The sequence below is a fragment of the Mobula birostris genome, chromosome 9 (assembly GCF_030028105.1).
Source record: "Mobula birostris isolate sMobBir1 chromosome 9, sMobBir1.hap1, whole genome shotgun sequence".
In the NCBI taxonomy this organism is placed as follows: Eukaryota; Metazoa; Chordata; class Chondrichthyes; order Myliobatiformes; family Myliobatidae; genus Mobula; species Mobula birostris.
Window position 1 is genome coordinate 40,205,572 of NC_092378.1, and position 25,542 is coordinate 40,231,113.

General features: G+C 39.0%; 1 protein-coding gene across 6 annotated transcripts in view; it reads right to left on the reverse strand.

The window, feature by feature from the left end:
• The window catches only part of iqub (IQ motif and ubiquitin domain containing), a 70,049-nt gene that overhangs the window by 14,649 nt on the left and 29,858 nt on the right, over nt 1-25,542 (reverse strand). For all 6 annotated transcript variants that reach the window (XM_072267883.1, XM_072267878.1, XM_072267879.1 and 3 more), the window contains exons 8-12: nt 15,883-16,014; nt 15,291-15,425; nt 9,722-9,889; nt 7,005-7,177; nt 6,020-6,175 (exon numbers count right to left, since the gene is read on the reverse strand). In XM_072267883.1, the coding sequence (XP_072123984.1) occupies nt 6,020-6,175; nt 7,005-7,177; nt 9,722-9,889; nt 15,291-15,425; nt 15,883-16,014 (764 nt within the window). The remainder of the gene's footprint in view (nt 1-6,019; nt 6,176-7,004; nt 7,178-9,721; nt 9,890-15,290; nt 15,426-15,882; nt 16,015-25,542) is intronic.

The window sequence follows — 25,542 nt, forward strand, 5'->3', positions numbered from 1 at the left end:
CCCTCAAGGAAACCATGCTGACTATGGCCTGCTTTATCATGTTCCTCCAAATACCCTGAAGCCACATCCTTAATAATCGATTCTGACATCTTCCCAGCCACTGAGGTCAGACAAACTGACCTTATAATATCCTTTCTTCTGCCTCTCTCCCTTCTTGAAGAGTGATATTTGCCAGTCTTGCCAGAATGATGCCAGAATCAAATGATTCTTGAAACAGCATTACAAATGCCTCCACAATCTCTTCAGCCACCTCTTTTAAGACCCTGAGATGTAGACCATCTGATCCAGGTGACTTATCTACCTTCAGACCTTTCAGTTTCCCAAGCATCTAACCGGAAGACCATACACTGTGTGGATCAGAAATAACATCTCCATCTCGCTGACAATGAACACTGGCACACCTCATGGATGTGTGCTTAGCGTATTGCTCTACTTTCTCCACGCCCTTGACTGTGTGGCTAGGCACAGCTCTAATGCCATCTATAAATTTGCTAACAAGACAACTACTGATGGCAGAATTTCAGAGAGGCCATTCAGGAGCAAGATATATCAGCTAGTTGATTGGTGTAGCAGCAACAACCTTGTATTCAGCATAAGACCAAAGAAAGGCTTCAGAAAGGCTAAGATGAGGGAACACACACCAGTCCTCACAGAGGGATCAGAAGTGGAAAGAGTGAGCAATTTCAAGTTCCTAGATGTCAATATCTCTGAGGACCTAACCTGGACCCAACGTATCAATGCCGCTACAAAGAAGGCACGACAGCAGCTATATTTCATTAGGAGTTTGAGGAGGTTTGGTATCTCACCAAAAACATTAGCAAATTTTGACAGATGTACTGTGGAGAGCATTCTAACTGGCTACATCACCACCTAATATGGGCGGTATGGGCGGGGGTTGGGGGGGGCTACTGCACAGGATCAAAATGAGCTGCAGAGAGTTGTAAACTTAGCTCCATCATGGGTACTAGCCCTTGTAGTATCCAGGACATCTTCAAGAAGCGATACCTCAAAAAGCTGGCATCCATTATTAAGGACCCCTTCCCCCCCCCCCCCACGAAGGTCATGCCTTGTCCTCATTGCTACCTTCAGGAAGGAGGGACAGGAGCCCGAAAGCACACACTCAATGAATCAAGAACAGCTTCTTCCCCTCTTCCATCTGATTTCTAGATAGACACTGAACCTATGAACACTACCTCACTACTTTTTTATTTCAATTTTTGCACTAATTCAGTTAATCTATATATATATATATATATACACACACACACATACATACAAACACACACTGCATATACTTACTGTAATTCACAGTTTTATCTCTATCATCATGTATTGCATTGTACTACTGCCACAAAGACAATAAATTTCATAACATATACCCACAATATTAAACCTGTTGCTGATTCTGATTCTGACATTCTCCCTTGTAATGGCAACTTCACATATTTCAACCCCACGACACTCTCGAACTTCTGGCATACTGCTACAGTGAAGACTAATGCAAAATATTTATTCAGTTTGTCTGCCATTTCCTTGTCCCCCATTACTATCTCTCCAGCATCATTTTCCAGAGTTCGATATCTACTCTCACATCTCCTCTATACTGTATAACTGAAGAAACTTTTTGTATCCTCTTTATTATTACCGGCTAGCTTACCTTCATATTCCATCTTTTCCTTCGTTATCGCTTTTTTAGTTGCCTTTGTTGGTTTTTAAAAGTATCTCAATCCTCTAACATCCCACTAATTTTTGCTCTATTATATGCCCTGACTTTGGCTTTTGTGTTGGCTTTGAATTCTGTCGTCAGCCACAGTTGCATCATTTTGCTTTTAGAATACTTCTTCTTCTTTGGAATGTACAGTATCTATCCTGCACTTCCAAATTTTTCCTAGAAATTTCAGCTATTGCTGCTCTGCTATCATCCCTGCCAGTGTTCCCTTCCAATTGATTTTGGCCAACTCCTCTCTCATGCCTCTGTAATTCCTTTTACTCCACTGTAATACTGATATATCTGATTTTTGCTTCTCCTTTTCAAATTGTAAGGTGAATATTATGATCACTGACCCCTAAAGGTTCCTTTACCTTAAGCTCTCTAATCAATTCCGGTTCATTACACAACACACAATCCAGAATAGTTGATCCCCTAGTGGGCTCAACCACAAGCTGCTCCAAAAAGCCACCTCATTGGGCGTTCTATAAGACTCCCCCTCCTGGGATTCAGCACTAACCTGGTTTTCCCAATCTACCTGCATACTGTATCCCCATGACTATTTTAACATTGCCCTTTTGACATGCATTTTTTATTTCTCATTGTAATTTGCAGACCATATCTTTACTACTCTTTGGAGGTCTGTATATAACATCTGTTAGGGTCTTTTCACCCATGCAGTTTCTCAGCTCTACCAGAACAACTCTATACCTTCTAGTCCTATGTCACTTCTTTCTAAAGATTTGATTTCATTTTTTACCCTCAGAGCCACTCCACCCCCTCAGCCTACTTGCCTGTCTTTTTGATACAATGTTTATCCTTGGATGTTAAGCTCCCAGCGATCATTTTCTTTCAGTTACTATTTAGTGATGCTGAGAATGTCACACATGCCAATCTGTAACTGTGCTACAAGTTCATCTATCTTATTCCATATACTGTGCGCATTCAAATATAATACCTTCAGTCCTGTATTCATCACCCTTTTCGATTTTGTCCCCTTTCTACATTGCAACTCATCCCCTCGACTGCCATTTTCCCCTATCATCAGCCTCTCCCTGCTAGCAGTCTCACTACACATCGCCTCTGTTTGTAAACCAACTACCTCATCCTCAGCCCTATCACTCCAGGTCCCATCCTCCACCAAATTAATTCAAACCTTCCTGAAGTAAGGTAAATAAGGTAGATAATAAATCCATTTAGAACAAGGTGCCATTTGCTTATTAAGTGAGTGATTTGACTAAGTAAATCACTAAGTAAGGAAGTGACTGAGGTTTTCATAATGAAATGAGACAAGCAAATGAGAAAAAAAGGTGGTTGAAAAGGTACTGAAGGCATAAGTGAGGAAAACAGAATGGTGATGACTCTCCATAGTATAGAATTGGGGGTTAATATTAAATCCATGATGAAATTGGTTAAAATATACTATGAATAGTTTCCATAGCACTGAAGTACACTGGAGGAAGTGAAACTAATTTACCAAAATTATACCAGAATTTTGCCATCAGGTCCTGGACTATTTGGTTCAATAAAAATTATATAGGCTTTTATTCTTCACCTAGAATAGAAAGGACTAGACGGATGACCCAATGGATGTCTTCAAGTTAATGGGAGGGATTAGCGGTGCAGTAATTTTTTTAAAAAATTATTCTCTTCTTGGCAATATCATGAAATTGGGTTTATAAATATAATAAAGTGCTACTTATCAATACAATCTGTATTTCAGGAGGCAGTTCTTTACTTAGAGAACTTAGAATGTCAGACTCATGATCACAGAATAAGCCTGAGGTGGCAAGCGGTAAATACATCTGGGGGAAGCCGAGAATGGGGAGGGATAAGAAGCATTTAGTTCAATTAAACAAGGAAGAGTCGAAGAAATTTTGGGTGGCATGTAAACATTAATAGGGGTGTATTGTCTTGACAGGTTTATTGCTTCGGTGCAAGTAAAAATGCAAGTATCAGCAAGGGCAAAAGGATGGAATGGCTTAAACCTACACTTCTCTGTAACGAACAGGAGTGAATAATTTGGCTTTGACCTTGTTCTGTTATTCAATTGTGGGGATGATCTACACCCCATCTTCAATTATCCATTATTTCCGAAGAACCATTTTAATGAAAATTAATAAATTCAAGAGCTACTACGGCTAGACATCAAGCTCTAATTACTAAGCATGAAGTACAAGGTTTAAGTAAATTTATGCAAACAAAATTCTGTAAAGCCTTATATTTTTAGCCCAACAGGCCATTCTTTCAAAGGTCTGAAATAACACATATTTTAAAACAAATCATTTAGTGATTTGCTGGATGTTTATTCTGCATGTTCACTCCTGTACATTTAGGTAAGGACATGAGTAGGTTGCAACAAAATTTACTTGAGGAACTCAGTGGGTCAAGCAGTATCTTTGGGAGAAAGGAATTCTCGGTATTTCAGGTCGAAACACTGCATCAGGAATTTGAAAGGGTAGGTTGTTGGATATATTAAGCCTTCCTAAGGTGTGATCACTTAAAACTATTGTCTGTAGATTTCAAAATCACAGTACAGAATAAATAGTCTGCTTGGAGACACAAAAGACTACAGGTGTTAGAATCTGGAACAATCTGCTGGAGGAACTTAGCAGGTCAAGCAGCATCTGTGGCAAGGATTTGTCAATGTTTTGGGTTGAAACACTGTATCAGGACTAAGAGCAGAGAGTGGCAATAGTCAGTATAAAGAGGACAGGAAGAACAGTGAGACAGAGGCCAGTAGGTGATTGCTGGACTGATGAGGGTTGAATGATGATGGGCAAAGTAAGCTAACCATGGGGAATGAAAGGGGGAGAGGTAGAGGTTGAGTTGAGAGAAAGAGCAGGTGCATGATAGATGGAGGCAGACTAATAAGGGCAGATAGAGGCAGATTGGGGCGGGAAGAGGGAAGGTGGAGACAACTAAGTGGTTGATAAACAAGAAAAAATAAATCTGCCTGAATTGCTAACTCACACAAATTATGAAGATCATATCATGAACCATTTAGTCACAAGGTAAGTAAATTCAGTTTGTTAACCTGCTTTAGAAAGTAAGTTCTGAAGTGTACATAACATTTTCAAAAATGGTTTTACAAATGATTTATAACATATTTTAAACAATTTGTGTTGCACTATGAGAAAAGAAATTTCCCAGATATGCACTAATGTCAAGGAAACCTTGGCACAGGAAAATATCATCTAACAGTTCCAGAAATTTATTCAGCTTAACATATGTAACGTTACAAAGAAACATTCTGAAATCCAGTCGTTAGCATTTTGATATGACCTGCCACTTCTAAATTGTACCCCCTGTTGCTCTAAAGTACACTGGCTATACTCAATAAAATTTCTGCTAACCATGAATCATTCAATCTCAGCTCAGGCAGTGTAAATATTATTCTATTTGGACCATAGTTTACAATCTCATCTTCAGATATTTAACACCTATGCCCTAAAACTTCTTCAACAACACAAATCGTTCCATATTATTCTTTATTCTTCATCGTTTTAATAAGTTCCACAGAAGTATCACATAATACATACATGTATATACATGTTTTCATAATTATTAGCTGCAACTTCAAAAATATCCCTAGTCACATTCCCACAGTTGAAGTTACAGATTTTACAATAAGATCAAGTGTATGAGAAATAATATTAATGTGCATCTTTAGATGTTCTGCACACAATTTCTGCAATTAAGGATAAATGGATAACCTCCCACAGTTTGGTAAACCACTACAGAGTGTCTGATAAAATCAGAAGGGTTGCGTTAAATTTTAGGTTTAATACAACCATTCTGATGTTATCATACCATTCCCATTACTAGCTCTCTAACTTATAATAAAAATCAAAGTTCCAAGGCAACAAATATGAAAAAAAGGAGAAAAAGCAGAAATTAGAAGGTTACAAACAGATGAAAATCTTCAACTCTAAACAAGGAGATGCACAAAAGTGGCTCCTCTTGAACTTCCCTTTAATTTTCCTCTATTGTGAGACTGTTTGCCATTTGTTTTGTGTAAAGAAACTCATAGCTAAAATTTGGAATTTATCACATGGAAAACCACTATCATAAGTTCTCAACCAATGCGCTGCACAGAACTGCAAGACCATAAAATCCTTTCAGTATTATTTCCAAAAATATTACAAATAAGACTGCTATAATAACTAAATCAAACTGATATTTGACATATGATCCATAGGAATATAATATTATGTCAGAACTTTGCAGTCATGTGTCCGGCTTAGTAATTAAATGTTCTATTGTCAAAGTAGTCTAAAATAAAACCAATAACCTAAAATTATATCTTACCGCATTCAACCTGCAGGCATGATATTCTTCAGCAGTGAAGTACCTTCTTGGAGTAAGCAACTTATCTGTGATGCTGGACACATAACAGCCAATTTTGGTCATCTGCGTTGAGGTATTATTTGTTGTTTGTTGATACTGATTTCTTTCAGAAACCGTCTACAGAAAAATTGTATATTTGTTATGTTAATTTATCAAATATGGGTTACATTTATTCAGGTACAATTTTCTTTTTATCTAATATATAGAAGTAATGTAGCAATCTCATCATTTTATTATCTAATATTTTAATAACTTACTGTACTACTAGCAGTCTGTGACAAAAGGGCCACATTCTGCTAAGTGCGGTAAGCAGGTGGCATTAAAATTCACATTGTTACTTTCTTACAGTCACCTGCAGGGAATTTACTTGATGGCTATAAATAAAATTCACATTTTTACTGAATATTAATGGGGTATGATAAGGTGAAGGAACTGTATTCTCTAAGAAAGGTGTCTAGCTCACTACAAGTATAGCCCTAGTAACATCCAGTTGTGTTTTAAGATCCTTCTAACTCCAATTCTCATGTGTTTTGCATTAAGAATCATGGTAATACAAGAGCTTCCTATCAGTTTAAATGCCTTTATTTTAGCAGTTAGTAATCAGGGATGGGCAATAAATACTGGGCTTGTCAGTGACAGCAACATGCAGAAGAAGAGTTATAAAAAATAAAGGACACAGTCCTCTTAACATGTTGTCTGCCAGATTGCTTCAAAGAAGCACTGCATTAGTATCCAGGGGATGGAAATTTATTCCTTTCAATGTCTGATTTACAGTTTCTGCCACTGTTCAGCATGGATGTGATAAAAGTGACAGTGAAAATGAATGCAATTCCTGAAAAAAAGATTGATAAGAAGAAACATATGTAATGTATAATTTGTATAAAATTTATAACAAAATAATGCAACAAATTTGCAGTTACAGTTTTATTCAAGTATCCTCTCTTACCTGTGTCTCTCGGCAGAACCTTTCCACACAAATATAATTCCTTTTTGCTGGAGTTTGTGTCCCTGCATGGTGGAATTCTGTTCCTGTAAGCTTGTGTCTATAGCCACCCAAATAAGGCTTATGATATGGAAGTCTTTCGATCTCCACCACCACAGAGCAACTTGTCTCATTATCTACAAGAAATCAGTGTTATGATTTTATTTTAAAAAAAAACATTTTCACTTCATCTAATTTTTATTGCAGGTGCAAAACTCTGCAGATGCTGTAAGTCTGAAATAAAAACAAAAAAAAAAAACAGAAAATGCTGGACATTTGGAATAGGTTAGTCAGCATCTGTGGTCAGAGAAACATAGTTGATATTTTGTCTCTCTTTAAAAGAACCTGTTGTCAAGTCTGATTTGCCCTAATCAATGAAATCATAAAATATTCTGCTACATAAATGCAACAGTGAAGAGTTAATGGAGCAAAATCCCTTGCTAGTCATGCAGTCTAGGATGTGGGACAGCAGTCCAAGGCCATTCTCTTTTGTGCTCCACTTCAGGAATAACTTTGAAGATGCTCACACCTCCACAAGGAACATGATGTTATCCTATTTACATTGGCATGTATTTCCTAACTGCACCACCACTCTCTACCTCCCTATGGTGAGCAAAACACACAGTATTGTTCATATTTTACCCAAGTTCTCTAAAATAAAACAGATTCAATATTTTTCATTTAATCAGTTGCATCAGCTAACTACCAGGTTTGCAATTATTGTGTTTCTCAAAAACTGAGTACCCAAAATACTTGAATAGATTAGAAAACTTAACTTTAATTTTCTTTCACCATTTTTCTACTCTAAGAAGGAAAAAGAAAACTGTTAATGACTTTCCTGTACTGGAAGTTTATAGAGGGAGAATGAGTAAGTATGGATCTATGTAGAATCAGAATCAGGTTTAATATTACAGGTATACATCATGGAATTTGTTGTAATGGAGTAACATAGGTTCAATGTTCATTCAGAAATCTGATTGCAGAGGGGAAGAAGCCACTCCTGGATCATTGAGTGGGTGCCTTGGGCTCATGTACCTCCTTCCTCATTGTAATAATGAGAAGAGGGTATGTCATGAGTGTTGGGCGTCCTAAATGATGGATGCCATCTTTTTCAGGTATTCCTTCTTGAAGATGTCCTGAATACTGGGGAGGTTAGTACCCATGATTGAAATGACAGTATATAACAATCCTCAGTGCAACAAGTAAGCATACCACCTCAGCATATCATTGGTTACTCGGAGTTTTAGATGTCACTTGAGACTTGTCATGTTCTACCTTCCAATGACCAACAAGCTGTCCGAATTCACTGATTGTAGGCCCTTCAGAACACATTTTATTTATGTACCACATTCCACTGAAAGGAAATCAATACAATACCTTTCCAACCACAATAGGCTAGCTGCCTTAGAAGCAATGTGTTACACCAAGACTGCGGTCTGCTAAATGTTGCTCATGGACAATTAATAATGAATTATTGTTCATTTTACAACTTAAAAAAACCTTTTACTGATGAGTTTTTTTTAGAAATCTCAAGCCCCATCCCCAACACCCATTATCCTCCTCCCCAGCCACCCAGGAAAACTAAGTGTTTTTCGGCAAGCCATAGTCAACTATGTTGGTTCAAAACAAAGAAATTTCAGCCGACAGATCATGTTATCCCTAGTTGTCAGTGATTAATGGCTTTATCTTCAAGGCTCTGTAGTGACTGAAACCTTTTCAGAGAGAAAATAAGTGTAATACTATGGCAAGCATTCTCGTGCGTCACTTGAATCTGAAATTCAGAGACATTTTGCTGAGTTTGTAAACTAAACCATCTGTAGGTGCTAATGGGGGAAACAGAAACACTGGAAATTCTGCGGATGCTGGAAATCCAAAGTAACACACACAAAATCCTGGAGGAACTCAGCAAGTCATGTAGCATCTAAGGAAATGAATAAACAGTCAATGTTTTGGGCTGACACCCTTCTTCAGGTCTTGGATCCTATTTCATTATCATAGCCCTCCCTGCCTATTTTATCAATGCTCTACCTGCCTACCGGATTTGCCAGCATCATTTGGTGTATAACTGATGGGAATAGGGTTTCAAATGGAAGCAAGAAGCCAAATTAGTATTGCAAATTTGAGATCCAGATTTAGGTCTCTATCAAATTCAATATAAGCTGGAAGTAAATTTCCCGGTAGAGAGGCCAGTAAATGTATCAATCATGAATGTTATACCTGTCTTGACTTTGAAGGCCTAAGGTATTTGAACAGCTATAACTCTGTGACTGTTGTTATTGACATGCATTTTTCTTGCACCTGCTCCGATAACTCTACAGGAAGCAATAGGGTTTCTTCATATCTTCAATGGAAATGGAGTCAACAATCATTATAGTGATAATTTTCAAATTTTTAAAAGGGTACTGTGTGAAAATATAACCATCTATTGTGCTTAAAATGCGGTATGAGTCCATAATTATTCTTTCTACAGATTGAGACCAATAGAAATTTAGGAATTAATCCTTGGACCCCATCACTAACATTTTTTAAAATGACAAATGGATAAAACTCAAAAATAAAGAGTTTGTTTGTTTTGTTTTTGTAACTACATCTAGAATCATACATTTCCCATTACACCATTAATCAGACTTTAAGGTATGTATTCTTATAAAATATCTCCAGGGATGCAGGTTTTGCACTACCTTTCTCAACTTTGACCATTATCACATCAGATGTGGTAGCTTCCTGCTGTGTTCTGATTCGCTTGATTGGACAGTTTTCAGGGTCAGTTGATGACAATTCTAGCTGGATAGCACCATGTGGTCTGACACCTAAATCTACCAGTGTTTCAGAATCCTTTATCATTCTACCTACAATGCAAGAGGAGATTATTAGTTCATCATTGTTCTGGAAGCCATTGGAGCATGTAATGGGCTGAAGTTCAATAACTTCATTCGTCGATTCATGCAAATACAACATACTAAAATACAAAATACCATTCATAATCCAAGAAAAATTGTAAAACATAATTCTATACAATATAGTTTTAATATTTTTGAAAAAGAAGTGCTTTGGATGCAATTTTGATATGTTATCTCCAAATAATCTAGTGTCAAAATGTCAAAGTTGTCCTCAGCAAGGCCTTCTCTCTGAAGATGCTATCCCCAATACCCCATGCACTCCTACACCAGTTGAATGTAGAGGGACTTTGCATCTTTTAATCAAGTAGCAAAAATGACAGAGTCACGGATACCATGACTGTAGGATTCCAACCACAAAACACCTTTGATAGAAGGCAAATCAAAGGGTGGACTTTTGCATTCCTTCAAAGCTGTCACAATTATTAACATATTTTAATCTCTTTAATGTTGAGGTATTGATAATAAAAACTGAAGTAATGATTTTTAAAAAATAAAACATAGTTAAGCATAAAACATAGAGCATAGCTATCTGCAGCACACTACAGGCCCTTCGGCACACAATGTTGTGCCGACCATGTAACCTACTCAAGAAACTGCCTAGAATTTCCCTACCACATAGCCCACTATTTTTCTAAGCTCCATGTACCTATCTAAGAGTCTCTTAAAAGACCCTATTGTATCTGCCTCTACCACTGTCATTGGCAGTGCATTCCATGCACCCACTATTCTCAGTGTGAAAAAATTATACCCACTTCGAAGCACCTTAAAAGTATGACTAGTATTAGCCTTTTCAGCCCTGGAAAAAAGCCTCTGGCTATCTACACAATCAATGCCTCTCATCATCTTATACTCCTTTATCAGGTCACCTCTCATCCTCTGTCGCTCCAAGGAGAAAAGGCCAAGTTCGCCCAGCCTATTCTCATAAGGCATGCTCTCTAATCCAGGCAACATCCTTGTAAATCTCCTCTGCAATCTTTCTATAGTATCCACATCCTTCCTATAATGAGGTGACCAAAACTGAAGACAATACTCCAAGAGGGGTCTAATTAGGTCTTATATAGCTTTAACATCACCTCACAGCTCTTGAACTCAGTCCCACAGTTGATGAAGGCTATCACACCATAGGCCTTCTTAACAACACTCTTAACCTGCACAGCAGCTTTGAGTGTCCAGTGGACAACGACTCCAAAATCTCGCTGATCTTCCACACTGACAAGGGTCTTACCATTAATATTATATTCTGTCTTCAAATTTGACTTACCATAATGAACCCCATACTTATCTCAGTTGTACCCCATCTGCAAATTCTCAGCCCAGTTCTACATCCTATCAATCTCCCACTGTAACCTCTGACAACCCCCCAGACATTCCACAACACCCCCAACTTTTGTGTCATCAGCAAACTTACTAACCCACCCTTCTACTTCCTCATTCAATTCATTTATAAAAGTCACAAAGAGGAGGGGTCCCAGAACAGATCCCTGTGGAGCACCACTGGTCACCATCCTCCATGCAGAATACATTTTAAAGTTAGAATTAAAAACATTAAACTAAAGCAAAATTATTTTAATAATGTATCTTACCTTTTGCTTCTGAATCCACTGACCTAGAATACCCACTGAATTCAATTGGGTCTTAGATCCTGCAATAGGTCTGTTGACAGAGGCTTTGAGAGGGGGCTTTCCTATTGCAATGCTAGAGAATCCTAGCAAGACCAGACTTTCCTGGAGTAAAATGTCAAAATACAGGAACAGATTGACCACCCCCCTTTCCACTCCTAAACCTGTAGGGAAGTATATGCAGTACATGCACATAATTCTGAGACTTACTACACTTGGAACTGCTGAATGAGCTGAAAGCTTCAGTCAAAAATTAAGCTTTATTAAGCACAGTTTTGTTTTCTGGGTATCATGACAAATATTACCATTTCTCTGCTGGGTACAATCGTCACCTAGAGAATGAAAATATGCTCCACCTTGTTCCAGATATTATTGGTTTCTGGGACAATTTTTTTGCCTTTAATCAATATGTATCCAGTGTCAAACCATACAAGAATAAACTCAAGGGTTTCAAATCTCTAAACTGCAAATCAAGTGTAGTCACCCCAAATTTGAGCAAATAATTATTTTGAATTCTATCTCATCACAAATCAGCACAGATTATGCATAGAAGTGTTGCCTAGCCAGCAGCCCTCCAGTATCTTTGCAACTAAAATTAGTTGGCTTAGAAAGGGATTTGTCCTGGAATAATGTGCACTGCCACCAGTCCAATACTTTCTGACATACATGGGGTACCGAATCTGTAATTATATTCTGATGCCATTCCGGACAAGGCTTAGTCTTGTTAGAATTTCCCAGAATTATGCTGCGAAATCAGCTCTCAGATCCTTGCTTGTAACGGCATTCCGAGTCTGTCAATTGGTCTGGGACTTCTGCATTAGATGGCAATATAGTCTTTGATGGAGACACAAGAAATTGCAGATGCTAGAATCAAGCTACCGCCCAGTGGGTCAAAGAAAGGCCAAGGAATGGTTGACTTTTCAGGTTAATACCCTTCACTAGGACTCCTGCAGTTTCAATGGCTGAGTGTCGGCAGTAGCCAGCAAGATCAGACCCAATAAAATTGCAGTTCTTTATCCCGGTAAGATGGTGGTGCATCCGATTGCAGCGGCTTCTACAGAGTCAACAAAGGGTCCTTTTTAAATGTATTTTTTATGATCGCAAGATCCTAATAGATATTAAGAACTTAAAGTACTGCAGGTCTACTCCATCAGTGAGTTGCTCGTTGGTACAGAAACATAAGGAGCTGGACTTGATGCAGATCATGTGGCTGCTTGCAACAGAGAGGCTTCAGAAGAGCTGATGCGCTAAGGAGGCATGCAGTCTAATATAGAATGACCGCCTTAGGCACTTTTTTTTGTGATCGTAAGACCCTTTCGGACATTGTTAATGTAGAATGCTGCAAGTCCGATTCACAGATTTATTAGTGTACAGCAGGGGAGCTGCATAGCCTCAGTCATAGCGAGGAGTAGGCCTCAAGCCACACTTCGCCTATTACAGACATCCCACCCTGCAAAAACTTACTTCAGGGAGGTAGCACCATCAATTTGCGGGAGACTCCCAGAACTTCCAGGAGAGATGGGCTGTCTGCAATAGAATAGCTCCTTAGCAGCTAGCCAGCTAGTTTAAATAATGTTAGCTATGCTAATGAACGAATGACACCTGTTAAACTCACCTCAATATGTCTTTTACCATCTTAACCCACCATGGGCAATAGAAAAGTCACTGTTGCAAACAGTGCAGCGAGCAACACTGTCATTATTTTTGACCCCTATTAGGCAGGGGTACACTTTAGGGTAGTCTGGAGTGACGTACGTTTGATATTTTCTTTTTTTGGAACACTCTGCCATGGCGCGTGCGCTCTCTCTCTCACGCGCGCGCTCTCGCTCTCTCTCATGCTCTCTTTTGCGCTCGCTCTCTCTCTCTCTCTCTCTCTCTCTCTCTCACTCTCAAAAAAATTGATTTCCAGGATATTGTATATAATTTGCGAGCATCAGGGAGTCACCATTAGTATGCAGGAGACTCCCCGAACTTCCGGGAGAGGTGGGATTTCTGCTATTAACAACTGCTAGGACAGAGGCTTTGAAGCAAGTGCACTCTACTGGGGGTGGTGTGGCACAGCATCCAGACTGCTGTTGGTGCTGCCCCCCCACCCCCCCACCAGTATTTGCCCGGCAGAAGACAAGCTGTATTGTGGTTGACTGCAGATTTCTACAGCATTCATGAACTCAGCATCTGGACTATTTTTTTTTGTGTGGCTGTATTTTACTGATATCTTACAGGTGCTTGACACCTTGTATGTGCTATGTGTACATTATGCTGTGTGTGACTGTTGGTACTGTGCTTTGCAACTTGGTCCCAGAATAATGCTGTCTCACTTGGTTGTATTCATGAGTATTCATGTATGATTGAATGATAATTAAACTTGAATTGAGATCCGATCCCTAAAGAGAAATTCCAAGTTTAAATGGAGAGAAATGACTATTAGGAAGTGAGGAAAGCTTCATATAATTTATGGGAAATATTAAAAATTTATCTGAAATATGAAACTTTAAAATATTAGTCTTTTCAAGTTTTATTTTTTAACAATTTTAATTACTAGGACTTGTTTTAATTTTGAACATCTGTGAATCTGTCAAGGATGTGCACAAATAATCGAGCTATTTAACAAAGGGTACACAAGAAATTGTTCAGGATTAACAGTAAATAGGAACCTGGTTAGAAAGTCAATGGATTAGCAACAGGCATGGTTGGCAAGCTACCACAAGGAAATTCTGGGTCATTATTAGTACTATCAAACATCTAACATAACTGTGTCACCAGGATCTGAACTGTTAGCTGATGTCCTTTCTTCAAAAGGCATCCATCTGCAAAACAGGGCTTTTAATTTGACAGGTGTGATTTTAATTTCTTTTTTCAGGAATGTGCCATCAAGCAATAAGTATTCAAATAGGGGAAAGTTGATATTTTGAAACAACATTTTAGCAGGACTTTGAGTTTTTAAAACGTTCAGGTTTTCTTCACCAGTACAACAATAACACAGCAAAGGCCATCAAGAAAATGAAAGGTTTGGATTCAAGTGAGGTTGTGATGAGAGGACATATTGCTGCAAAGCCAATGGGAACTCTCAAAAATGGTAGTACCTGCAAAGATTGACAGCGACTGAATGAAGTAGGATTAAACTAGCTGATGAAGATAAGCATTAAAACAGACAGGCAAAAGATGTAATTACTATATAAATTACTATATATAATACTTCGGGCTGACCGGAAGTGCACTGAGAGCGGTGAGCGTAAAGGAGTTGGGGGCTTGCTGTTCTGGTTGACAATGGATGGTGCAATCCTGGTCATATTACGATCGAGGAACGTGTTTGTAGCCCGGATATTGAATTTTTTGCTACTGGACTCTGGCCATATTCCACTGAGATACAACACTGGCTGCCATCGGAGGTTGTTCCTGCCTGCGGCCACCGAACTTTGCAGCTCCTCCCGTGGAGGGTCAGACACCCTGAGCCAATAGGCTGGTCCTGGACTTATTTCCATCTAGCATAGTTTGCATATTGTTGTTTGATTGATTGTGGTTTTTGTATTTCTATATTTATGCTCTATTCTTGGTTGGTGCAGCTGTAACGAAACTCAATTTCCCTCAGGATCAATAAAGTATGTCTATGTCTATGTCTATAAAAAAAAAGGTTCTATATATTTTATAGAACAGCTTTTCACCAATTGACAAAGATACATAATTGTTTTTACACATATTATCACAGGAATATTTTATTGTTTCAGTCTTACCATCACATGTTACTTGCAACACCTGTGTAGGTAATTTCAATTGTCTTCCAAATCGTGATTTTAGCTTCCCTATTGTAAGGCAGATCGGTAACGCCACTGTCATCACATCATCAGAAGGGAGCAAAGCAACTTTAACTGAATTAAAAAGCAATACAATAAATTAGTTTTCACAGTAGTTGAATGACAGAACAGTATTGAATTAGATATAGTAATGCATTCTTTAAAAACAAAAAAATTAAATTATCAGCTGGTATATAATGTTAAAATAAACCCCGTCCAAAATGTTGTCAAGTATAAAAAAAGATTTTATGCCAGAATTAAATTAACCAAAAGTGTGCATTTGTAGAATCCAATATTCTTAATGCTTCCCTACAGTTTTGACTACTACAAAAACATGTTGCTACTGTGTAGTATCATTAATATGCAAATATCCAGAAACAACATGCATATTATAAATAATTACATACCATGCAAATGCCTTGCATAATACTGGTTAAAGTTCTGAAAAAAAACTTTAATTCTCCTGACAAGTTAGTTGAATTGCACTCAGTAACAAAGACTCAACTGAAAATTATTAAGTGTAACATGTTACCTGTGGCTGTACTACTGGCAAAGTCTGGTGATGGGGTCTTTGGTGGAGCAGGATATGACTTTAATGTGGATCTTTTTTTTATGTCTCTATCAGCAACAGTCCCAGGTGTTTGTAAAAGCAAACATTCAGTAGCTAAATGAGGAAAAAAAATAAATGAAAAGTAAATCATTAAGTTTCCATTGGCCTCTTTCTGATTTACAGCGCCTTTTTGATAGACTCTTCATAACAACTCTAAGATTTGGTTCTACAAGTATAAATAAATATTACTGATGATAACAAGCAATGCCTTATTGTTAATATTTATTTCTTAATTGAGACCAGGAACATGAGTGTCATGGCAAGGCCAGAATCTCTTTCAAATTCTTAGTTGACTCTGAGAAGATACTGGTGAGGCAAGCTCTTGAATAATAGCAGTTTTCCTAATCTTGTTGCTGAATAGGGTGTTCCTAAATTGTACCTGGTGACAATGAAGAAATGGCAATATACTGTATTGCCTTCAAGATGCTGTTATCACACATTTGAAAGGTGCACTTGGAGAGGCCTTGGCAAATAACCACTGGGCATTTTTGCAGATAATACACACTACAGCCAGGATGGGTAGATTGGATGATTAAGGGTGGCAATCAAGTTCATAAGAATAAGGCAGGAGGAGAAGATGGTGGTGCGATGCAGCTTGCGGCAGCCACTCGGGTGAATGATATCTGTTATCTGTCAAGTAGGGTGCCATGCACAATCCAGATTTGATGGAGGCAGACGTGAGAGCACGGAGGAACATCTGTGAAACTTCTGAAATGCCTGCTTTGCTGCCGCTGCTACTGTGTGATCCAGAATCTCCAGAGGGGAAGGCTCCGAGTCCTTGGCTTTGCTTCTTGCTCGGCAGCCAGGGCGGGGTCGAAGCGCTTGGCAGAGATGGTGCTCGGTGCTCGGTGTTGGAGAGCTGGTTGGAGGCTCGAAGTTTTCGGACAGACTCGGCTGTGGTCAGGTGCTCACAATGCATCGGCAAGTTTGCGGCGCTTGGAGTTCATGGCAGGGAGAGTTTCTCCCTTCTACCATCTGCGTGAGATAATGGGGCTATCGGGACTTGAGACTTTTTTTTACCGTGCCCGTGATCTGCTCTTTATCAAATTACGGTATTGCTCTGCACTGTTGTAACTACATGTTATAATTATGTGGTTTTGTCAGTTTTAGTCTTGGTTTGTCCTGTGTGTCTGTGATATCTTTCTGGAGGAACATTCATCATTTTTCAATGCATGCATTTCTAAATGACAATAAACGAGGACTGAGTGTCCTCATAATCCAATCTAATCATTTTTGCTCAAGATGGTATCAAGTCCCTTTGACTAACCATTGCATTTTAAGTATCTTACACATTTGTTACCCATGTGCCAAATCAAAGGCAACAAGACAAGAGCAAAAGTATGACATCGTTACTTTAAAGCAGGGTTTCTCAACCGGGGTTCCGTGAGAGGTTGCTGGTATTCTACAATAGATGGTGATAGAAATAAATCACCATTTTTTTAAACTTTGCATGACACTAGCAATCACAGTGGTGGGCAGTGACCAACCAGTCCCATTAGCAATCTCATTAGAGGTCTCTCAGCATGGTATGGCAGTGTGCAGTAGGACTATGTTTATTCTCAGTGTATATTGCGAGATAGGGGAGGGCATTGATAACTGGTGAGCACTGCATTGCATGGAGGGGAGGATAGTAGGCTGATGATGAGCACTGTATTGCACGGAGGGAAGTGCGGTAGGCTTATGAGGACTGTGGTGCCTCTTCCAAGCATTGAATGGACTTGTCAACCTGGGCTGTGATGTCTCTCCCGAATTATCTCCCCCAACCGCCCCTTATGCGCCGACACCAAATTTATGGGAGTGAACAAACTCTACCAGTACAGTAGAAAATTTGAGGGAAATTTTGATTCTAAAGAAAGATTATTTACACACCATGACTCAGCTGTTGGCCTGCCGTTTTGGTGGATTGCGTAGGTTAGATGTCAATTGTATTCTGAAGTGTTCGTATTTTTTGTGGTTTTCTCATTTAGTTATTTATTATACCATTTAAAAAAAATTATTAACCCTTATTTCAGTGCTTCTAGTCTGTGGTAAACAACTTACAAATACAGCAATGGCTCCAGCAAAATTGAAAAGGCACTTAAACTACAAATCACAGCCATATGACACATAATAGTGCTGATTATTTTAAATGGCTGTTGGAATCTCAGTAAAGCTTTTAATTAAAATCAATTTACAACCTTAATTTAAATTATATCTACTGAGCCTACCTTTAGAAAAATTAAGCTAGTTGGCATAAGCTAGTTAGTTAGCAGAAACTTATTATGTTTGCCTTATGAGTTTCTAAAATTTATGAAACAGAAAGAGATTAATTTCAAGAAAGGTAAGCTAAGCTTAACTATCCATTAGTTTTTTCAAGAAAGGTTGACTAAAAAATCATTCTCTACTCAGAAGAGCATTGACAATTATTTTTAGATTATTATATCTACACCTACATGCTACATACTGTGAGCTGTAGATGTAATAATTTCTACACAGGGGTTCCCTAAGACCTGAACATTATTTCAAGGGTTCATCGAAGGCAGAAAAGTTGAGAAAGACTACCTTAAGGAATCATTGCTCTGATTAACTTCCGTCAAGACAGGAGTTTCCAAAGTTAATGGGAAGGTTCTATGATATTAAAAAAGTTGGGAACCACTGCTTTAAGAAGAGATAAGGCCCAACATGTTTTCATAGGAAGTGGATGTAGAAAGCTATTGTTCCTCTGTGCACTGCCACTAAGAACCAAATTGCTACTTGTAAATCAATAAAATGGGGTACAGTGGGAGAGGTGAGAATAGAGCATAAGATATATTGGGGTGAGAGTGGAATTAATAATGCACTGATTAGACTGATATAGCAATGATCAGGACTACACTGCTTCCTGTCAGTAAATAAGAGAAAATACACACCATGGCTGTTATATTTTGTAACTTCAAAACATTAAACTAATTCAAAGGAAGACACGGGAGTCTGAAATATGAGTCTAACTTTGTATTTACTTTGAGTTAGGTGTGCATATATCACGTAGTAGCTTGATAACATATGCATTTCATGTTTTTATACATATAACCCATAATGAATTATTTTAATGAACAAGAAAGCATAATCAATCTATATATATATATATATATATAAACACACTGAAATACATCACTCAAATATCACTGAAGTATTAAATACACAACACTTCTCCTTGCTTACCTATATACTCGACTCAACAGAGAATGCATCTCAACTATATACACTGTATACTATACTGTGTAATTAAATTATTATACACTAACATCTACAGCATAGTAAATTTTTAAATCATCCCATTCAGGCCTAAAGATTTAATTGCTGTGCAGGATTTCTTACTCTTGTTGGGTAATATTTTTCCTGACGAGGAGAATCACTCTGCTTGGCAGGTGAGACTTCCGGTTGTGAAACCATCTCAGGTTCTGAGGCCTCCTCTATGGTGGTTGTAGGAGTTGATTCTGAGACTGCAGGAAGTGGTTCTGACAGTAGTAGCCACCTTTCTTGTCTAACAATTGGGTCAGCCCTCCTCTGATGATTGATCTGTCATTTCCAGGTGGTATTAGGTGTAATCTCCAGTCTGTGGGCGAATGCTCCCGTTCTGTCCTTAATCTTTCTGAGCACCCACTTCTGATCACCTCTGTAGTCCTTTGCCAGGACTGTTTGTCGAGGAGTGAAACATCAAACCTCCTTGTTTGAGGAGCCTTGAATTTGTCTTAGCTGTTTGTCCTGCACACTCCTTCTGAGATTGGGTTTGAGCAAATCCAAGCGTGAATGCAAGGGACAACCCAGGAACGGCATGGCTGATGAATTGTTGGTTCTGGAGTGTGCTGCATTGTGATATGCAAGGAGGAAATTGGCGAGCTTTTGATTCAGTGTCAGTGCAGTGTTCTGCTGACATTGCTTGCAGTGCATTCTGTAGACTCCGGATAAACCTTTATGCCAGGCCATTTGTAGCTGGGTGGTAAGGTGCAGATATAACATGCCTTATTCTATTCATTTTTAAGAATGACCAAAACTGTTCTGCCACACACCAAGGTCCATTGTCACTGACTAAGTGATCTAGAACACCATTCCTTGCAAAGACACTTCTTAACACATCAAAAGTGTGCAAGGCTGTAGAGGAGGCCACTGGGGACCCTTCTGGCCATTTTGTAGCTGCATCTACCATCACCAAGAAATTTGTGGCCATGAATGGTCCAGAAAAATTCACATAAGTCCTCTGACAATGCAAAGCAAGCCAAGCCATTCCCAGGTATAGAGAGGCACTGCTCTTGGTATCTTTTGGACGTGTTGGCATCCCACATAGTGCATGCAAACTGCTCAATCTGCTGATCTATCCCAAGCCACCCAACAAAGCGTCAAGCCAACACTTTCATTTTGACCATGCCTTGATGACAGGCATGGAGCTCCTCCAATACTTCAGCTCTCAGCTTGGATGAGGCAACTCTCAATCCCCACATAAGGTAATCTCCATCAAGAGCAAGTTCATCTCTGTCCTGACAAAAAATGGGAGAAGTAGAGTTTCTGCTGCATATTCAAGCCATTTTGCATGGCAATGTAGATCTGAGACACTTTGGGGTCCCTCCTGGTTTCCCTTTGCATTATCACTGCTGTAATATAGAGACTTCCGATTTGAGTTAGTGAGAATATGGCAAGAGGAGCATCTTTTCTCATTAATTTTTTACAGTATTTCCTTTTCCAAGGGTAAACAGAACACTCCATCAACATTTCCATGATTAGTCATCCTTTTGAATTCAATTTTGTAATTGTGTACTCCAAGAAACAGAGCCCATCCCTTTCTGTGGATTAAAAATGGACACTAGTAGTTGATGATCAGTATATAATGATCTCCCATACAAGTACTGATCAAAATGTATTACACCACAAACTGGACTCAAGGACTCTCTGGCAATTTCTATGTGATTTTTCTCTGCAATTCCATCACTCATCACATGTGACATGACTGCATCTATACCATAAGGCAAGCTTTACTGGCCGAATATGGTTCATAATGTGTGAGTACAGTATCTGAGTACATTTCCTTTACTTTTTTGAATACCATTCGCACTGCTTTGTCCACTGCCATTTCTTTCCGATCTTCAGTGATGAGTTCAAGGGGTGTAGCACACAGTATCCAGATTTGGCAAGAACCTGTTATAGTAGCAGACAAATCCTAAAAAGGACTGCAACTGTGACATGTCCTTTGGCCTTGGGACATCCAGCATTGCTGAATTTTCTCAGCACACTTGCGCAATCCTCGTGTGTCATCAGTGTAACCACAGTTAAGTGGTGCATGGTTTAAAGAATTCACACTTGTTGCATCATGCTCTGAGCCCATAATTTTCTAATCTTTTTAACACTGTCTTGAGGTTTTGGAGAAGTTCGTTGTCATCCTTAATGGTACAATGATGTAATCCAGGTAACACTGAGTGCTTGGGCAGCCTTGAAGCACCTCGTCCATAGTTTTCTGCCAGAGTGCAGATGCAGATGCACATGCTGCTCCAAAAATAAGCCTATTATTTTTTGCAAAGCCCTTTGTAAGTGCTTATGCTGTGAAAAACTTTGGACCCTCCATAAATGTTTGCAGAGATAACCTCTATCCTGGCATAGGGTATTCATCTACTTTCAGCACTGGGTTGATGGTGAGCTCTATATCGCCACAGGTGCCGACATACCGATTCTTCTAGGCTATTGGGGCCACTGGCATTACCCGTGAGCTCCTTTCAAGCTTGGAATGAATTCCTTCAGTCTACATGCGATCGAACTCCCTAGCCACTTTATCACGGATGGTATAAGGAAACAGATGTGCTTTGCAAAACCTTGGTATGGCATTTTCATTTAACACTATTTTACCCTTGATATGTTTGAGTGTTCCAATGTCATCACTGAACTCTGCTGTGACATCATCCAGTACCATTCTTAATTCGCTTTCTTATAGGGGATGTGGCCTGCAAATAGTGGGTGGATCTCCAATCAAGTTGTAGTTGTTTCAGACAATCTTGACCCCACAATGCTGGTCCTCGTGCTTGTACCACTTACAAGCTCAATGTGGCTTGTTGGTTGTTGTATTTCACTGTTATAAATATCATTTCCGAAAGAGTTATCTTTTCTCCAGTATAAATTCTGAGTTGGATATCTGCAGGCTTCAGTTCAGTATCCTTGAAATGCTGTTCAAACTCTTTTTCTGGAATGACTGAAACAATGCAGCCAGTGTCCAATTCTATTTTAATTAATTTGCCATTTACTTCTGCTGTAAGCCATATTGCTTGTCTGTTGTTAGCTTTCACATTGTAAATGTTAAAACTATCCAGCTCTGTGTCACTCTTATCATTATCAGATTTTTTCATCCCCGGCATGCAGATTAGTATTCTTTTTGAAACTGCAACTTGACTTTTTATCTTTGTCTCTTCTCACTGCAGACCATATAGTTTTGTCTGCCTGACATGTTCTTTGTATGTTTCTTACTTTGTTGCATTTTCTGCAAGTTTCACCTTTACATCTGCATTGGTCTGGTGAACGTGAGCCCCTGTCATAATGGTAATACCATTTGTTCGGCCAGGCTGATTTCTCTTTAGACCTTGCCATTTTGTTCATGCTCAATTTCATTCCTGACTGCAACTCAATTATGTCTCTGCAAGCTGTTTCCATTGATACAGCAATTTCAACTGTTCTTTTTAATGTGAGTTGTGCTTCCATTGGGAGCTCTTTTTGAATGCTTTCTTGTAAGATTCCACAAACTAAACAATCTCTCAGTGCATCAATAAGCTCATCATGGAAGTGACCATGACAATCTCTTCAATTCAGCCACACACGCTGGAATGGACTCCCCTTCCTTTTGATTCCACTTGTGAAACCTAAAGTGTTCTGCAGTCAACAATGGCTTCAATTCTAAATATTGTTGCATTACTTTCACAATAGTCAGCAAAGCTTACTTCTGCTGGTTTGGTTGGAGCAGTCAAACTTTAAAGCTATCTGTATGCCTTTGAACCCAATGCACTCAACAAAATGGGTACTTGATTATCATTGGCTATTTCATTTCCACCAAAATACTGTACAATTAGCTCAGTATACATGAGCCAATTACAGGTTATGTAGTCAAACACATTAATCTTTCCGATGTGACCAGCCATTCCTGTTCTTTTTATTTACGATTATTATTACCTGGCACTCACTGTTTATGAACCCTGAATTCTTCCATTTTCTGCCTTTTGTTTTAAAGTCAACTGTCTCTGCACAAGCTGTGCTCTACTGTTTTTTACTCACCATTTCTCACTGCACTTTTTTTTACTCCAACATCTCCCTGCCTTTCAACAGGTCAGTAGCCATCTCAGGTTTGTTTTAAAAATACCTTATCACCACTATTATGTTTTGTAACTTCAGAACATTAAACTAATTCAAAGGAAGACAAGGGAGTCCAAAATATGTGTGTAACTTTGTGTCTATTTTAAGTGAGCCATGCATGTATCAGGTGGTAGCATGATGATATATGCAGTTCATGTATTTATACCTATAACCCGTAATGAAGTATTAAATAGAACAAGAATACTTAATCAAACAATATACATACAAGATTATTCAAATATCAAATACACAAGAATGGATTTTTTAATTAGGTTCCTCCTGGACCTAATAAAGCAACCACTAACATATGTTTGTGGTCTTCTGCTGCTGTAGCTCATCCACTTCAAGATGCAATAAGTTGTGCATTAAGAGATGCTGTTCTACACACCACTGTTCTAACACATGGTTATTTGAAATAGTGTCACGTTCCTGTCAGCTTGAAGCAGTATGGTCATTCTCCTCCTCTCCTTTCTCATTAACAAAATTTTTTCATCCATAGAACTGCCACTCGCTGGCTGTTTCTTTTTGACTTTTTGCACCACTTTCTGTAAACTTGAAATACTGTTGTGCATGAAATTCTCAGGAGATCAGCAGTTTCAGAGATACCACACCAGCCATTCTGGCAGCCACAATCATTCCATGGTCAAAGACACTTAGATCAGGTTTCAACAACTGAAACTCCTCACCATGTCTGCATGCTTTTATGCATTGAGTTCCTGCCACATGATTGGCAGATTAGATATCTGCATTAGCAAACAGGTGTACCTAACAAAGTGGCCACTGAGGTCTTCTCATGGCCCCATCTGGCTCTCCTAATTTCATTCTTAGGCTCCTTCCTGCTAGCCTTATAATCTTCTAGATCTCTAACATTACCTAGCTCTCTAACATTGCCTCACTAACTCAAACTCAGTTCACTTATTCCTTAAATAGTCGTGACCTGAGACTTTAATGCAACTCCAAGACACTAGCAATCATCAGAATGCAACTTAGCCTTGGGGACAGATCACCAATTCACTTATACTTGAAAACATCCTTTTCAATAGGCACTTCAGAAAATTATTTGATTCATGCCCAATGATTTTGCTAATATCAAAAACGCTTGTTCATAGATTCTGGAAAGGTGTAATAATAACAGGGTTGTCATGATGGGAGATTTTAATTTCCCAAATATCGATTGGCATCTCCCTAGAGCAAGGGGTTTAGATGGGGTGGAATTTGTTAGGTGTGTTCAGGAAAGTTTCTTGACACAATATGTAGATAAGCCTACAAGAGGAGAGGCTGTACTTGATCTGGTATAGGGAAATGAATCTGGTCAGGTGTCAGATCTCTCAGTGGGAGAGTATTTCAGAGATAGTAATCACAATTCCATCTCCTTTACCATAGCATTGAAGAGGGATAGGAACAAACAAGTTAGGGAAACATTTAATCAGAGTAAGGGGAAATATGAGGCTATCAGGCAGGAACTTGGAAGCATAAATTGGAAACAGATGTTCTCAAGGAAATATACGGAAGAAATATGGCAAATGTTCAGGGGATATTTACGTGGAGTTCTGCACAGGTACGTTCCAATGAGACGGGGAAAGGATGGTAGGGTACAGGAACCGTGGTGTACAAAGGCTGTTGTAAATCTAGTCAAGAAGCATAGCAAAGCTTACAAAAGGTTCAGAGAGCTAGGTAATGTTAGAGATCTAGAAGATTATAAGGCTAGCAGGAAGGAGCCTAAGAATGAAATTAGGAGAGCCAGATGGGGCCATGAGAAGACCTTGGTGGAGAGGATTCAGGAAAATCTCAAGGCATTCTACAAGTATGTGAAGAGAAAGAGGATAAGACATAAGAGAATAGGACCGATCAAGTGTGACAGTGGAAAAGTCTGTATGGAACCAGAGGAGATAGCAGAGGTACTTAATGAGTACTTTGCTTCAGTATTCACTATGGAAAAGGATCCTGGCGATTGTAGGGATGACTTACAGTGGACTGAAAAGCTTGAGCATGTAGATATTAAGAAAGAGGATGTGCTGGAGCTTTTGGAAAGCACCAACTTGGATAAGTCACCGGGACCGAACGAGATGAACCCCGGGTTACTGTGGGAGGTGAGGGAGGAGATTGCTTAGCCTCCAGCGATGATCTTTGCATCAATGGGGACGGGAGAGGTTCCGGAGGATTGGAGAGTTGCGGATGTTGTTCCCTTATTCAAGAAAGCGAATAGAGATAGCCCAGGAAATTATAGACCAGTGAGTCTTACTT